This window comes from Chrysochloris asiatica, unplaced genomic scaffold, assembly GCF_000296735.1.
Source record: "Chrysochloris asiatica unplaced genomic scaffold, ChrAsi1.0 scaffold00223, whole genome shotgun sequence".
Lineage (NCBI taxonomy): Eukaryota > Metazoa > Chordata > Mammalia > Afrosoricida > Chrysochloridae > Chrysochloris > Chrysochloris asiatica.
In genome coordinates, this window is record NW_006408741.1 from 4,523,410 (window position 1) to 4,540,333 (window position 16,924).

The following is a 16,924-nucleotide window of genomic DNA, read 5'->3' on the forward strand; positions in this document are numbered from 1 at the left end:
TGCATTTGATACAAAAATCTCTGAAGCCATCATCAACTAAAAACATTTGCTACAACTTTAAGATCAATACAAACTATAATTCTATTTTCTTTGCTTACTCTAGAGAAACTTTGTATTAGAGAGAAAACAAACAAAAGAAACATTAATAGTTCAAAAATAGTAGCATACAAAAGTGATTTGAACATGTTTGGGGAGAACATTTTCATTATGCAAGGTTTATGGTACTGCATTAGTTTGGCTTTGGAAGCATGCCATTTGAAATCTAGATCCGGAGACTGGGGATTGCAGTAGTTATATTTTAAGTCTAACAGCTAAAGCTAATTAACGACTAAACAAAAGAAATTTCAGTCTGGACAACATATATGGAGTACTAATATGTGTAATTATGAAGTAGTCATTTGTGCAATCAGAAAGCTGCATTAGCATAATTATTTCTGGCTCTGGGCCTTAAAAATATTAACTTAAAATGCAGAAACCTTATAATAGTTCACCTAATGAAGATGTGAATACCAAACTGATTATGAAGTAAGAGTTGGTCCTCTTACTAATGTGCTACTAATATATTCTTTCTCTTCCCCCCTTCCCCCTAGAACAATCAGGCCTAGTCCTTGAGGTACAGCACAGGATGGTTACAGAATGGCAAAATTTATACTTTTAACATATTTCTTCATTATTTAGAGCCCACAAAGTCCTGTTAGTATCCACAATTAAGATTCAAAACTACTTCCTTAAGAAATTAGTGCTTGCTACTTTTAAAATATCACCACACAAAAATACATTAAGTTGCAGTTTGCTTGAAAGTGCAAACAAACAAAGAGCAAGTCTGTTAACAAATAAAGAACAAGTCTATAAAACAAGTCTATGTGCAACTGTGTACAAGATGAGAAGTCACTAAACAGCTGCTAGATCTTACAGAAGTCACTTCAAGGTCTTCTTTGGGATCGAACAAGAGTAAGTAGGATAAGGCACCAAAGAATGTGAGCTCTGAATCCAGGGGTAGGGTCATACCTCTCTGACCCACTGACAGGAGCTACATTATTTAGTATTTCCATGGCTTAAGCTTTGTCATCTATAATATGTTAATCAGATAACCTACCTCATAGTTAACTGAAAGATTAAATTACATTATTTATGTAAAGAACTCAACAATACCAAGTATTCAATATATGCTCAATAAAACATCTGCTGTTCATATTATTATTGCTATCCTCACAACTATTACTTTCATTGTCTTCAGAACCTGAGGAAGGGTGTTTGTGGTTGAGGAAGCATATTCTCAAACTGATTTGTTTTAAGCTGTAACTTTTAACTTACTTTGCAACTGCAAATAAATCAAGAAGGGTAGGAGATAATTATGCCTTCAAATGGATTGCAAAAGGTTAAAAGAAGTTTAAATAAATCCTAAAATATCCCTTATCTTCTAACCTCTTCCTATCTGTGGCTTAAGCTTCACCAAACATTTGCATATTAAATCGACATAACTAAACCTCCATTAACTCTTTGTAAGGAGCTCTGGTAGCGTAGCGTTGTTGTTGTTGTTGTTGTTGTTGTTGCTGTTGTTAAGTGCCGTGGAGTCAATTCCTTCCGACTCATAGCGACCCTGTACAGGGTTTCCGAGTCTGTAAATCTTTACGGGAGCAGAACGCCTCATCTTTCTCCCACGGAACAGCTGGTAGCTCCGAACTGCTGAGGTTTGCAGCCCGATTCGAAACCACTACACTACCAGAGCTCCGTAGTGGTTACTTATCGGGCTACGAACCTTAAGGTCAGCAGTTCAAAACTACCAGCAGCTCCGCAGGAGAAAGATGAAGCTTTACAGCCTTGGAAACCCTGTACAGGGTTGCTATGGATCATAACTGACTGGACAACACTTAACAACAACAACAACAATCCAAAACTAAATTACAGAATGAATTTTCTGAGTACATTAATAAGGTTTAGAGCTGCAGGACTTGACTTATGAGACTAGCGAACACAGAACAGAATGGAAGTTCCTGAGACTAAGCAACACAGAAGAACCTAAGCTCAGACAGAGAAAGGGCCCCATCAAGAGTGTTGCCTTGGCCAAATTATTTAATTACTTTCTTCTGTAGAAGAAACATTACACACTTTGCAATATTATTATAAGGCTTAGAAACTATGTATCCAGTCACTAGCAAACAATAGGTGCTCAATAAATGACAGCATGTGGATGGGCACAATCACTCTCTCCTCTCAACAGACAAATACATTCCTATTCATACACACACACTGAGTACAAAGCTGGGTTTTCTCCAAAAATCACCAATAGGTCTGAGTAAAGGAATTCCTCAAAAGTGCAGCAGAGTCAGATTTATGCTGGAACTTAAATATAAAACAAAGCAGAAGGGCAGAGTAGGAGAGACAGAGAAATATGACATCTGAAATCATACAGGCAACCTGGGCTGTCAGTCCACGCCCTGAACATATGCTTGGCATTGAAAGTAAGATGGAAAACAAAACTCTGCTGCTCTCTAGACAGCTCTTGTTCCCACATGCCTCTCCAATGTATCTTGTTCCAATGAGTGCAATTTAAAGAAACGTGGGTTTTGTATAATACAGCTTCTATATATAAGCTGACTACTTCATTTGGTCCTCAACCAAAGACATAGCAGTCTATTCTAGCACTATAGAATAGACTGCTGTGTCTTTTCTGGAAGGAAAACAGGCTCTTAACACTAACAGTACAACTAAACTTTGTAAGAATTGCACAGGGAATTCTGACGAACCATGACTCTGCCTTCCGTCGGGCCAGAGGCCCAGTGAGACAAGCCCACTGAAGCAGAGTCAGGTTTTATTGTCAACATGAAAGATGGTTGGATGGAAAACACAAGAAAGTCCTAATATCCAGTTAGATCAAAGAAGCAGGTAAATTAGCAACAGTACTGATTATTCTGTCCAAGCCACTTAAGGGAAGAAGTGATGGCAGGTTACCATCAACACATAAAACAAGGGAGAATTAACAACTCCTGATCTAAGTCTTCTGCCCCCATACTCACGGTTCTTCTATTTCACTTAAGCTAAAAAAATAATAATAAAGGGAAAAAATCAATGTCCTCTTTACAGAACTATGACCCAACCTTGAAATTCAGTTCTATGAGAAGGGCTTTTGTTGGTGTTGAGCTGACATCTGACTCAAAGAACAAATGATGGCAAGAGACTAAGGTGTACAGCTTCACCTGCATCAGCTTCGCTACCTCCGGTGACCGCCAGCCTTAGGAACATACACTCTCTCCTCATTATATTCCAGCAGTAGCGATAATTGTGCAGAAGAATCCACATTTTCTCACCTAGGCTCCTCAGTTTTACATTTCACCAGTAAGAGGTAGTATTTTCCTCCACAAACTTGGACTTTAGTAACACTGTGACCTAAACCAGTGGTCTTCAGGGAGGTTATGGACTGGGGTACTAGAAGGAAATACAGAACTACTTATTTTTCTTTGTATCACACCATCTATAAAAACTCTTTATTGGGTGTTTTATAATGCATCTAATATATTAGTAAAGAGGAACATGTAAACAATTTAGAGGTAATATATATTTAAAAGTTGAAGGAGTATGTTCAAAAATTTCAAAAATGTTTTGAAAATACTGAACTGAATAATCTACCAACTAAATTTCTGACACTGTTCCATTCAGCTTAAGACACTCTAACACCACTGATTTTAACTAATTAAGCAATTTCCGGTTTCAAATGGCCTCAAATTTTAACAAAACAAAAAAAATATTATCTATTTCATATAAACATATTGAAAGAATACATAACCAATATGAGGTTTGTTATATATGCAAATAAACCAGACCTAACATAATACATTATCAAATTCATGTTTCAGGAACACTACGAACTATATAGGAAGTGTCTAAAGAATGATGGCCAAATTGGAAAAAGCTTCCAAATTACACTATTTTGCAGAAAAAGCAATCATCTATAATTAAAACTCATTTTCAGCGTATTTACTTTGTTTTTAAGTCTTAAATGTTTGAAATAACTAATAACTGATTAAGACAGGAGGCCTATAAGCTAGCTAATGTTTGTCCGAACAAAAAATTTTGTCTGAGGGTAAAATATACTTAATGCAAGTAACCAAAATAGATACCCTTTTTAAAAATTTTAATCAGTTGTGAAAAGATAGCAAAGCTCTGAGGTTCTAGATTAGTATTTAAACTGAACAGTAAACTGATCAGTAAAAAAAACTTTTATCTATATGAACACTTATAACTCAAAAGTATTCTAAGTCCAGAAGTTAGAGTAAAAAGAATCTTTTTTTTAAAGGCAACACTATTTTCTTCTTGTGTCTTTTAATAAAACTGAGGGCCCAATAAAGAGCAGGGTGCTATGTTTAAGTTAACTTGTAAGTAAATGACCCAGCAACACAAATCAGTTTATACCAACTCTGTAAAACCAGTAACTTCAACCATTTGAATTAAAAAAATACAATCCCCAAATTAACAGATACATCTCCAATTCTTATCACCACACTAAACAAATGATACCCTAAAATGACATGTTCCAATTTCAAAACAAAAAGAATGGCCAGGCAAACCACCCCTAATATTAAAACTCCTAGGATAAAAAACTATCCAAAAAAGGAAACATCAACCAAGAAGACAAGCTTTTATTCATTCTTCATCAATTTACTTTTAACTATATGCCAAATATACAATCTATTACACAGTCTTTGTTCTTAACAAAAATTCCTATTAAGGTATATACCAGTTCATTTTCCAAGTAAACTTCCTTCAGAGAAGAGGACCAAGTACTCTTCTCAATTTATAGACACTTAACATTGTCAAGACATTGCAATGTTCAGTGGAACACCTGGGGCTGCATCTTTATTAATTCATGACAACATAAGAACACATGTCTAACTGAGATGGAGACAGAGTTAACCACACCTTAGAGACACCAAAATGCAAGAAAACACAAGCATAAAAACTCATGCCACTTTAGTAAGTTAGCGTGCACATTTTACGGTTTTCAACAAAAGCCAAGCAGACCAGACATACTTCAAGAAGCTTGTTGGTTTCTGTCAATTACAGATAAAATATTCTTCTTAAAGACAATTCCCAAGTTCAGTGTTTTAAATTTAGACCTAATATAAAGTAAAAGTATACAAAATAACCTAATATGTCTTTAAAAAAATTATACCCTTAAAAACAGAAATGTATCTACCTCATTAGTGTTCCAGCGGTGCCTCTCTTTTGGTAAACTTGAACATTTCGGCAGACATTCAAGCAGCTTTTTCGGTAAAAAGATTTTTACATGACTACTATTGCTGTTCCCATGATCATCTATAAAGAAGAAAACAATAAATTCAGAGAAAACCCGAATTACAAGTGTACTGGCAAAATCAGAAACAATAGTTCACTTTAATCATTTTGAGGCCAAGAACATCAGAAGGCTACCTTATTGCTCCTAGTTTAATAAGATTCATTTATACACTTTCAGATAGATGGCAGCAGGAATCTGGTCAAGAAGTATTAAAGACTGAGCTTTTGCTCTAAGACAAGCCACTGAAGAAGGAATATTCTAGGAGCTGTTCAAAACCAGAACATAAATTTTAAAGATTCTTTGCCCCATGTTTTCCAGGAAGCACCTCAAAATTTGTATGTGGGGGGGGGATTTAACTTCATAAAACCTAGAAATCTTTTATGAACCAGTTGACATAAATTGACTAAATAATAAGAATTATAATATGTAAGATCATATTTTAATCCTAAACTAATTCATCCATTAGAATATTAATAAATTTTATAATTCCAAAGCAAATCACAAATCTTATAAATATAAGGGATTTAATTTTGCAGTTAACTAACCAGATAATACAGAAGTTGGCCTTTCTAGCCTAAATCTAAAAACTTATCATTTTAATTAACTTGATTTGCATATATGTATCTATATAAATTAATGTATTTCATCAAAATATAATGCATTTCATCAAAACTCTTCTAAGTGAATTAGAGAAAAGTTAATTACTTTCTAAACTAGACTAGGTGATACTTCTGACTACCTAATAATCCATCTACTTTCTAGAAGAGATCATTTCCTTTATATAACACTAAATGTGCATTTATTATTTCACTCTTGTAATAAAGTTGCTTTGTCTGGCTCAAAATTTCTTGCTCCTCTTGGCACATTTCAGACGCAGTTTCTAATTGCCCTCTGCAATTTTCCTTAAATGGAAGCCCCAACATTCAAAGGGTGTAATGCATAACTAAGAACTAAGGAGCAACACATTTAAACATTAAAGAGACTGAATTTGCTCCACTAAAGAACACTGGTAACACTGTAGGATAAGCACTGGACTGCTAATTAAAAGATCAGCAGTTCAAATGCACAGAAGAAAAATGGGACTTTCTGCTCCCATAAAGAGTTACTGCTTCGGAAACCCTATGCAGGGTACCTATGAGTCAGAATCATTTCGGTGGCAGTGGATTTGTTGTTTTGTTTAAGTCATAGTTAAACTGACTTATTTGGGTATTAACAATGAAGTCAGAGTCAAGAGTCCAAGATTTGGGCCAAATTCTGCTACCTTTTAATTAGATGGCCTTGGGTAAATCACTTAATATTTTCAGTTTTCCTATACCAAGGATAATTATGTGATTTCTAATTCTCTCCAAGGCACAAATCTCTTCAAAATTTACTGTCATTCAATAACAAAATGCCTTACAATTAAATAACTTTATATACGCATACAGGTATTAGCTAATAATGTGAAGAGTGAAATACAACAACTTACTTTTGAGTTATTTATTATAATCTTGCATAGCATAATCTCATTTATCAACATGTGAAAAACAAAAGAATTTTAAAATATTTTTCCTAAGGTTGCAATAAAGTCCTCTCCCAAGATTTTTCATCTGATGAACTCATTTTTCCCTAAGGATAAGATCTTACCTGGAAAATATTGGGCACAAAAATAAAGCCTAAAAAAATTTACTACATCATAAAGAAATATTTTAAAGGGATGAATTTAAGATTGAGTTTTAGCATTCTAAATCTTTTTAGTGCATGAACTACAAAACCAATTGAATTATAAAACCCATACTCTATTTCTATAAGCAGTATAAATACTCGAAAAACTTAAAACTGACTGCTTTCAAGAATGCAAAATTTGAATTTAAAAGGAAAAATACGATTAAACTTTTTAAAAAATCCTACTATAGAACCTAAAGAAAAAAGCTTAACTAAGAGAAAGTTCATAGAAAGTTCTGTATTAATTACACACTATAAAACCTTTATAATTTTATGTGCTTATGTAGGTTCTCTGCACTTTCTCCTCCCAAGGGAGGTGCCATGGGCCATAAAACTTTAAAGCACAGAATACCAAATCACATGAGCCTTTACCTCCCCCTTCTCTCTTCCCCATGTGGTTTTATTCTCATTTTAAAAAATCGTCCATGGTGCGTATGATTCAGAAGGTAGAATTAAAAATCTAAAATCTACACTGAATTCAAATATTCAGTATTTATACGGTAACTTCTATAAAAATAACATTATCCTAGGCACTCAATCAATGGACTTACTCTGAATTATATATGTGTAGTCCTATCTCTAAGAAGAGAGACAAAAGGAGCTCTGGAAGCGTAGTGGTTACGAACCGGGCTGCTAACCTCAAGCTCGTCAGTTTGACACTACCAGCTGTTCTGTGGGAAAAAGATGAGGCTTTCTGCTCCCGTAAAGATTTGCTGCCTTGGAAAACCTAGGCAGGGTCACTATGAATAAGAACCGACTCCACAGTACTTAACAACAACAACAATCAAATATAATTTTGAACAATAATGAACAGAATATTAAGCCTCAGCTCCTATTACTAAGTTTATGATCACAACCTGATATTAGTGGTCTGTCCTTTTAGCATCCTTAGGAATCCAGCTGCCCTGTGACACAGAAATCATAAGTAGCTATATATGTCTGTATATGTGTGCATAATACAGGTGCATATATATTTATTAACATATACGCAGTGTGAGTCTATAATGTGTGTGTCTGCTCTTTTCATCACCATGACTAACTGCTATAGAGAATTCTTTAGTCTTCCACTCTGATACCAAATCAAACAGCGGTGAATTGGTCCAAAGGCTTTTAAGAAGGAAAAAGAGAATGGCTGTGTAAGCACTGTCTCAATAAACTTTCTAAATATAGCACTTTATGGGATGTGCAGCCATAGGTTCAAAAGGAATAAAAGTATGACAGGTCAATAGGTTCCCCTTAATCAGTTTTTAAACTGTGCTATTTCCAGAACTTTAGGTTCACACTGAATACAAATAGGATGTTTTCAAGAAACATTATGAAGACAGCAATTTTAACACTGAGAAAAGAATATCAGGAACTAAATTGGCAAAATGTTAAAATTTCTCTTATTTTCAAATCTCAATTTTTCCAGTTGAAGTATTTAGAGTAACTTTGCTTTTATACTGGAAAAGAATCATTCCTTTGGCGATACTGTATGAAATTATATTTACATGAAAAGATGCTTTTTAACAGTTTTTGGAATGGCTGTAAAAGATAAAATAATTAGATAAATACATATGCCAGGGTTTTAGTTCTTTTACAGTATCTTAAGATAACAATAAAATTAGTATATACTGAGCATTGGTTTCAACTGCATCTCAGTATTTAATCCAAACAGTTAAACTCTGACACCGCAAAATGATAGTGTCAACCAAATGACAGTAAAATCTCATTATCATTATCTAGCAAAATATGCATGTATGATATATGGCTTTACGAAATAATTTTCTAGCCTACTTCACAATAAAAATAACTAGTGAAGCTCTTGAAATTGACAGATGATCAGCTTGGCTGACAGCTATAATTCTAGAGAATGAACTATCCTTTCTAGTCAAGCTTCAAATATTTCCCAAATAATAATTTTAGAGGCATAGTATAATTTAAATAAGACATTCTAGAAAGTATCAAACAGCTCTTTCACTTAATATTAATTAGGCAAAAAGTAGATTCCTCATTTTCATGTTTTGTTTCTAAAAATTGAGATTCACACTGTCAAATCCTTACTTAAATCCAAGAAATCCATTTGACCTTTTCTTTGGAACACTCTGCTGACTTTTGCAATGTAAATTATAACTGTATTAACTTTGACCTGGAAATGACACATCCATTCTATTTTGATTCATAATTAATAAAAATTAAATAATTTTTGTTCTGAGTAATGATGAGTTCTTCTTATTTGATCAAACTGATTGTGACTAATCTCTCAGCCCTTACAATGAACTGTTCAAACTAAGTTGGTATAACAGTGTATCAGTAAATCTTATTGAGAACATATCTGATCAACAATTTGGAGTAGAAAATTAAAAGGAAGCTCTACAATTTTCTGTTTAACTCTAATTATTATGTGCTTAGCTTTAATTAGTAGGGTAAGAACTGATTCAGGAAAATGTAAGCACATATTGTTGTTATATTCAAGTCAGCAAAGTGCTCACAGCAGCAAATATTGCCATTACTAGCCTAAGACCTTTGAAATCACTATTCATTCAAAAATAAATATTAATTAAGCATCAACTATGTGCCAAGCATTGATCTGACTTCTCATTATTCTTTTCTGAAGAAATCCTCCAAAATGAATTAAACACAATTGTAATTAACCAAAAGACTTTTTAAAGGTTAGAAAAACAATAATAATAGTTTTTTAATAGAAAAGCATAATTAGTTTTGCTATTTAACTAATTACTTGCCCTCTCCTCTTCTGACAGCTGTCTGATCATCAATTCTTCCCCTTTCTATTTTTAAGTGTCCCAGACTTACCCTCTTACTGTAATCATATTACCAAATTTCTGCTCTGGGTTTAAGTCAACTTGTAACTCAGGCTCATCAATAAGCATCTCACTATTTGTCTGCATTTATATTTTCAAGGTAAAAATGCAGGGGTGGGAATAAAAGTAGTGGCATGAGGCTCTGCAACCGGTGGTTTCAATTTGGATTTCAGAGCATGCTCCATTTCATTCAAGTTCATTTGAACTACATGTAATCAAGTAAACCTATCAACTATTATTTATTAAGGGGTATACCATCAAGGAGCTCTGGTAGCGTAGTGGTTACGAATCGGGCTGCTAACCTCAAGGTTGGCAGTTCAAAACTACCAGCTGTTCCGCGGGAGAAAGATGAGGCTTTCTGCTCCCGTAAAGATTTGCAGCCTCAGAAACCCTGAGCAGGGTCACTATGAGTCAGAACCAACTCCATGTTACTTAACAACAACAACATACCATCTGCAGGACTCTACTACATATCAAGGCAGGCACCCAGAAAGGATTACACATTGCACTCTCTCATTTAATCCTGACAATAACCCATCAGGGTATAATTGCCCCCATTTTACAGATGAGGAAACTGAGCTTTAGATTAATCTGCCCTAGATCCACAGCTAGTTAAGTAGCTCAATGGGAATTCAAACATAGGACTGTGGTTTTTCACACACCACCACACTTCTACTCCAAGACAGCTGGTATCTGACACTAGAGGAATGTAGAACTATTGTTCAGTACCTTAATATTTGCACAGTGCTTTGAGTTTTCCATGTAATTAAACTCTTTGCCTTTTTTAATCATTAAAGACATTTATGAGGTGAAATTGTTGCTACCCTCAGAAGGACTAAGATCACACAGCAAGTTAATGGCAGCACCCAGGTCTTCTCAGTCCTGGTTGAAGGCTATTTCCACTGTGCTACGATGATGGAATTACTCTCACTGCCAAGCCCACCCCTTCCTGTAAGTCAAAAGCTTTTTCGAATCCTACCTTCTATAGGTGGCACGGTGTTGAGAACACAGTAGGTGCTAGTTCCGCAGAATACACTTTGGGAAACGCTCTAAGGAAACAGAAAATAAAATGTAAAACTAATCTTTAAAAAAGATATATACTGGCTCTTCTGTGAAATTCCTGCCAAAGATGCAAAACCTGAATCTAATTATGAGGAAACATCAAATAAATCAAATTGAGCAGTATTCCACAAAATGGCTGGCCTGTAATCTTCAAAAGAGTCACGGTCATGAAAGTCCAAAGGGCCAAGAACTATTCTGAATTAGAGACATACTAAAGCACCATGGCAACTGGATGCAGCCCAAGGTTCTACCTGAACTTTTTCTACAAAGCACATCACTGGGTCAATTGGTAAAACTGGAATTTGAGAACTCAGTGGTAGAAATGTATCAATGTTAATGTCCTAATTTTGAGTATTATACTGTGCTTATGAAGGAGAATGATGTTTTGTAAGGAATCCACAATAAGGTTTTTGAGGGTCATAAACATATTAGAAACCTATTCTCAAATGGGGGGGAATTCTTTTAACTATACTTGCAATTTTGGTTTTTTGTAGGTGTAAAATTGCTTCAAAATGTAAAATATGTGTGTCCGGAAAAAAAGATATATTGGTGAACATGTTTTTTAACTCACGTGATTTTTTTTTTTTTTAAGGGGGAGCACATGTACTATTGAACTCCACCACCAGCTGCTCCTCAGAAACCCTTTACAGATTTAGCACTTAACAACAACAACAACATATGTACAATACATAGTTACTCCTACTAAGAACCACCAATGCCATATTCATCTTGCAGTCCAGTCAATATTCAATGACATGATTAACCATTTCCCAAGAGTAAGCCCATCACACAATTCATCCAAAAGGATCTACTGAGTGCCAACTGGTAGTATGATAGGCGTAGGAAGTCAAGAGGAAGTTGGAAGACAAAGTTCCTGGTTCTCAGGCTGCTTCCTTTATATAAAATAAACGTTTCCTTATACAAATCAACAAAACGATTTCTTTAAGAAAAAAGTGTTTTAGTCCTACTACCCAGATACTTTCAATCCTAAGAATACCCTTTTTACTTGGATGCAGTATTAAATAATTTGGGGATTATTCATCCTACATTATAAACCACGTTATTCATATACTTAGGGAATCAAAAACATTTTACAAGTTCAAAATTCACCCTCAATGTTTTATATTTAAAATACAAAGAAGCCCAGTTGTACCACTTATTAGCTGTCCTTGAGGAAGTAAATGATATGTAAATGATAACTATATTAACTCTAACCTGGAAATGATAAATCCATTCTATTTTAAATTTTAATCTCTTTGTATTACCTCACCAAAGAAAACAGACATAAGACCTCTTCTTGTCTCAGGGCTGCTGGGAGAATTAAATGGGAGAGCATATCTAAAGGAGCTCTGGTAGCGTAGTGGTTACAAATTGGGCTGAGAAACGCAAGGTCAGCAGTTCGAAACTACCAGCTGCTCCGCAGGAGAAAGATAAGGTTTTCTGCTCCCAATAAGATTTACAGCCTCGGAAACCCTGTACAGGGTTGCTATGGGTGGGAACCGACTCAACGGCACTTAACAACAACAACATTCTAAAGTATGCAACTTGAAGATTATAAATGATGTCACTAAAGGGCACATGTAGAATTTGCTGAAATGATATATCCTTTGTTTTGTACAAGGGGCGTCAACTAAAATTTGTGGGGAAAAGTCCCATTATCTTTTAGTTACATTGTTCCATGAACTTTTGAAGCCCCTTCATATATTTTCACATACAAAAACACGTATATATAACTTTTAAATTCAGAAGTACAAACACAAATACAAATGCTGTTGTAACTTCAGTTAATAAAAATAATCTTTAAATGTTTATACTTTCTAGGAACAAACTAAGGATTGCATGAGTTTTTTGTGTTAAAGAGCACTGAAATCAAACTAAAGTTGACGTTCATGAGTTTTTCATTTTCCTCTTCTATATATCCATAATCAGCAGTCCTGGTGTGGCGCTGTAGGTTAATGCGCCAGACTGCAAAGCTGTTTGAAGTGCAAGGTCGGCGGTTCAAGCTCACCAGAAGCTCCTCAGAAACCCTATACAGGGTCGCTATGGGTCAGGACTGACTCAGCGGCACTTCACAACAACATCTCCACAACAAAGGGTCTCAACAGTCATTATTATTGTCAGGGCTCATATAATACATCTTTCTCCATAATATCACTTCTACTACTTCCTTTTCCACCTCTGAAAAACTCTTGTGCTGGGGCTTTTACTGCCCTTCCCATTTGAATTACGCCTAAGGATGCTCTACATAAACTAGGGACTAACTTCAAAATCCATGTATTCTTTCCAGAATAGAACAGTAAGGTTTTTCCTATGACTGACTGAGTGTAGAATTATATCACATTACGAAAAGTCAGTGTTGTAAAGTCAGCAATATTTTGACTTCTTGTAAATCTGCAAGTCACTAGCAACAGCCTAACCACATCTATGCAACAGGTCATCTTAATGGAATGCAGTTTCTGAATTGAAATTTAAAATTTTATGTTAAAAAAAAAAGTCTTTAAAAAAAGGTCTCCATTCAAAGCTTAACATTTCCTGGCTTCCTATTACCAGAAAGAGGGCATAAGATCTCCACAGATCAAGGCATCCAACAATGGTCTGGCATCAAAAGTTCTGAAAAGCAGTGGGACACATTAATAAATGACTTGATAGTTTTATATCTGACTTCATAATCTGGTTGTAAGTAAAAAATAAACCAAATAACTCAACAATTAAGCAATAAAGTAACACATATAACATAAATACAAAAAACCACCACAGCACTGCCAGTGTTACAGAGGGAAATATACCACAAATAATGCACCCGACCCATTCAAATAAAATATTGCATCCAAGCATTGTTGCTAAGTGCCATCCACTCAGCTCCAATTCATAGTGGTCCTGTATAGGGTTTTCAAGGCTGTAAATCTTTACAGGAAGAGAAAGCCTCATCGTTCTCCCACAGAACAGCTAGTGGACTCGATCTGACAATTTTGTGGTTTGCAGTCCAGGGGTTATTTTACAGAGCCACCGTGCCCCATGCATGCATAATAACAACAACAAATTAAACTCATTGCCATCAAGTTGATTCCAACCCTAGAGGACTGATTAGAACTACACCATTGGGCTTCCAAAGTTGTCATCTTTAAGTGGTCTTTAATAGCTATTTTAACTAGAAAGTAAATCCATTTACATAAGTTGAGGGCTTAAACTAAGATCTGCCTGCCTCTCTTCACCCTCCCATTCCAACTTACGGCGACCCTCATGTGTCCGACTAGAATTGTGCTCTCTCGGGCTTTCTTGGGCTGCTTTTTCAGAAGCAGATCACCAGGCCTTTTTTTCTTAGGTGGGTGGACTCATTCTACCCTCAAAATAGGTTATCAAAGCAACTAAGACATGGAACTAGGTGCTTTAACGTGGCCCCTAGAGACATATTTCTGTGTTTACACAATACAGTCAGGAGAAAGCACTAGCCTTAAGGGGCTGGACTCCTCAGGTAACTTCTGTCCTTAAGGAACACAGAAGAGTGGGGAAAGCACAACTTCAAAGGCAGACAGAAACCCAGTGTAGTGCAAACCGCTGGCTGCTAATTGAAAAGTTGGAGGTTGGAGTCCACCTAAAGGCCTCGGGGAAAAAGGTCTGATGATCTGCTGTTGTTGTTAAGTACCGTGGAGTCGGTTCCGACTCACAGTGACCCCGCACAGGGTTTCGGAGGCTGCACATCTTTACGAGAGCAGATGCCTCATCTTTCTCCCGTGGAACCGCTGGTAGTTTCGAACTGTTGACCTTGAGGTTGGCAGCCCAACTCATAACCACTACGCTCACAAAGCTCCTTTAAAAAAAAAAAAAAATGCAGCCATAGAAAGCCCTACGGAGCACAGTGCTACCCTAACATACAAGCATCACCATAAGTTGGAAAAGGGAGGGGGAGAACGAGTCAGACAGATCTGAATTCAAGCCTTCTCACTAGCAGTAAGGTTTTATCCCTGGCTGACTCTTAAATCTCGGACTAAGCCCTGTAGTCCCCTTGGAAGGTATTCCTGGCAGGGCTGGGATACCCTGCTAGACGCAATTATAGAAGCCTGTACTTCCCTATCAGAGAACATCTCTTTATTGCAACTTCTTTCATTTGCTCACCAAATACTGAGTGAGTACCTAACATGACACGATCCTAGGAGCTGGGATATAGCAGTGAACAAGACAGGCAAAGGCCCTGCCCTCATGGAGTTATAACCTAGTAGAGGTAGGGCTAACAGTAGATGGGATATTTTCCAATCGGGATAAACGCTATACTGGAAATAAAATAGAAGTACAGGATCAAGTGAGAGAGAACACAGTTTCTGAATATATATCCATGTGGTGTGGTGTAACGAAGGAAATACTTAACAGAGCATCAAGAAACCTAGGTCAGTGGTTCTCTGCCTTGGTTACATAGTACAGTCATCTAGAGAGATTTTTTTACATGCTAAATGCCCATGCTGCAATCCCAGCCAACTAAGCCAGAATTTCTGGGAATGGGACCCAGATACCAATTTTTAAAGATTCCCAAAGTGATCATACATGAGAACCACTGTTATATGGCTCTGGGCAGCTCTAACTTTCCAGTTTCTGGTTTGTACAAATACAGGTTAAACAAGAAAGTGCTTCCCAACTATAACACAGAGGACGCAGCTAAGGAGCTGGTTAAAATGCCCCTTCTGATTCATAAGCGTGGTTGGAGTCTCTTAACAAGTCCCTTGTAATGGTGATGCAGCGATTTATGTCTACATTTTGATTAGGAGCCACTAGCTGACCCATCGGGGAGCACAGTGGCTCCATATGATAACCAACCACTGGACTGCGAACCACAAAATCCATTGGGTGAGCCCACCAGCTGCTACATAAAAGAAAGATGAGGCTCTCTGTTCCTGTGAAGATTTAAAGCCTCAGAAACGCTATACAGGGTTGCTATGAGCCAAAACCAACTTCACCTCACTTTAACAACAAGCTGACCCATGAAGGAGCCCTGATGGAGCAGTGGTTACAGCACTTGGCTGCTAACCAAAAGGTTGGGGTTTGAATCCAGCAGGGAGGAAGATATAGCAGTCTGCTTCCATATAGATTGTTGTTGTGAAGTGCCGTCAAGTCAATTCCAACCCATAGTGACCCTGTATAGGGTTTCTGAGGGGCGACTGGTGAGCTTAAATTGACCTTGCAGTTCAAACAGCTTTGCAGTTTGGCACATTAATCCACAGTGCCACACCAGGACTCCTCCATATAGATTGCTGTTGTTACTGTTGTTGTTGTTATGTATCATGGAATCGGTTCCGACTCATAGCGACCCTGTACAGGAGGCTGTAAATCTTTATGGGAGCAGAAAGCCTCATCTTTCTCCCATGAACAGCTGGTAGCTTCGAACTGCTGACCTTGCGGTTCGCAGCCCAATTCATAACCACTATGCTACCAGAGCTCCATTCATACAGATTACAGCCCTGGAAATCCCATGGGGCAATTCTACTCTGTCCTATTGGGTCACTATGAGAAAAACCAAATGGAAAATAATGGGTCCGTGATCAATTTGAAGATCAAGAAATTAGGTAAGACATGTAAAATTATCTCCCCAGTCATAACATTCCTCTGCAGTACAATTCCATGAAATCCTAGTACTTCTGTCTGTTAATATAAGCTACAATACAATCTATAGCATAAAACTATGACAGAATACTCTAGAACGAGAATTTTTTAAAACTATATGGATGGTTACTCAGTAAAGTGAAAATATATCCCCTGTCTCTTCAAACACTATCTCCTACCTAGTTGAGGAGACAATATTTTAAAATATAGAATAAAAAATAATAATACACAACTAATTACTAAAGGATAAAATGGGGAATAGATGATAGATAAAAACTCAGAACAGAAATATGAATTAACAATCTGTGCGCCAAGCACCACAAACTCCTTAAAGGCATGGACTGTGTATTTCCCCTTTTTGCCTCCCTTAATATGTGTGTGTGTGTGTGTGTGTGTGTGTGTGTGTGTACGTACGCACACATGCGCATACAGGAACACAGTGGTTTCATAGGATAAGCACTGTACTGTGAACCAG

General features: G+C 36.5%; 1 protein-coding gene across 1 annotated transcript in view; it reads right to left on the minus strand.

Moving 5' to 3' along the window:
• The window catches only part of CAMTA1 (calmodulin binding transcription activator 1), a 1,308,299-nt gene extending 1,294,197 nt beyond the window's left edge, over positions 1-14,102 (minus strand). Inside the window, exons 1-3 of the mRNA XM_006873121.1 lie at positions 14,091-14,102; positions 10,778-10,847; positions 5,195-5,313 (exon numbers count right to left, since the gene is read on the minus strand). Coding sequence (XP_006873183.1) covers positions 5,195-5,313; positions 10,778-10,847; positions 14,091-14,102 — 201 coding nt within the window. The remainder of the gene's footprint in view (positions 1-5,194; positions 5,314-10,777; positions 10,848-14,090) is intronic.
• Between the last annotated feature and the right edge of the window lie 2,822 nt (positions 14,103-16,924).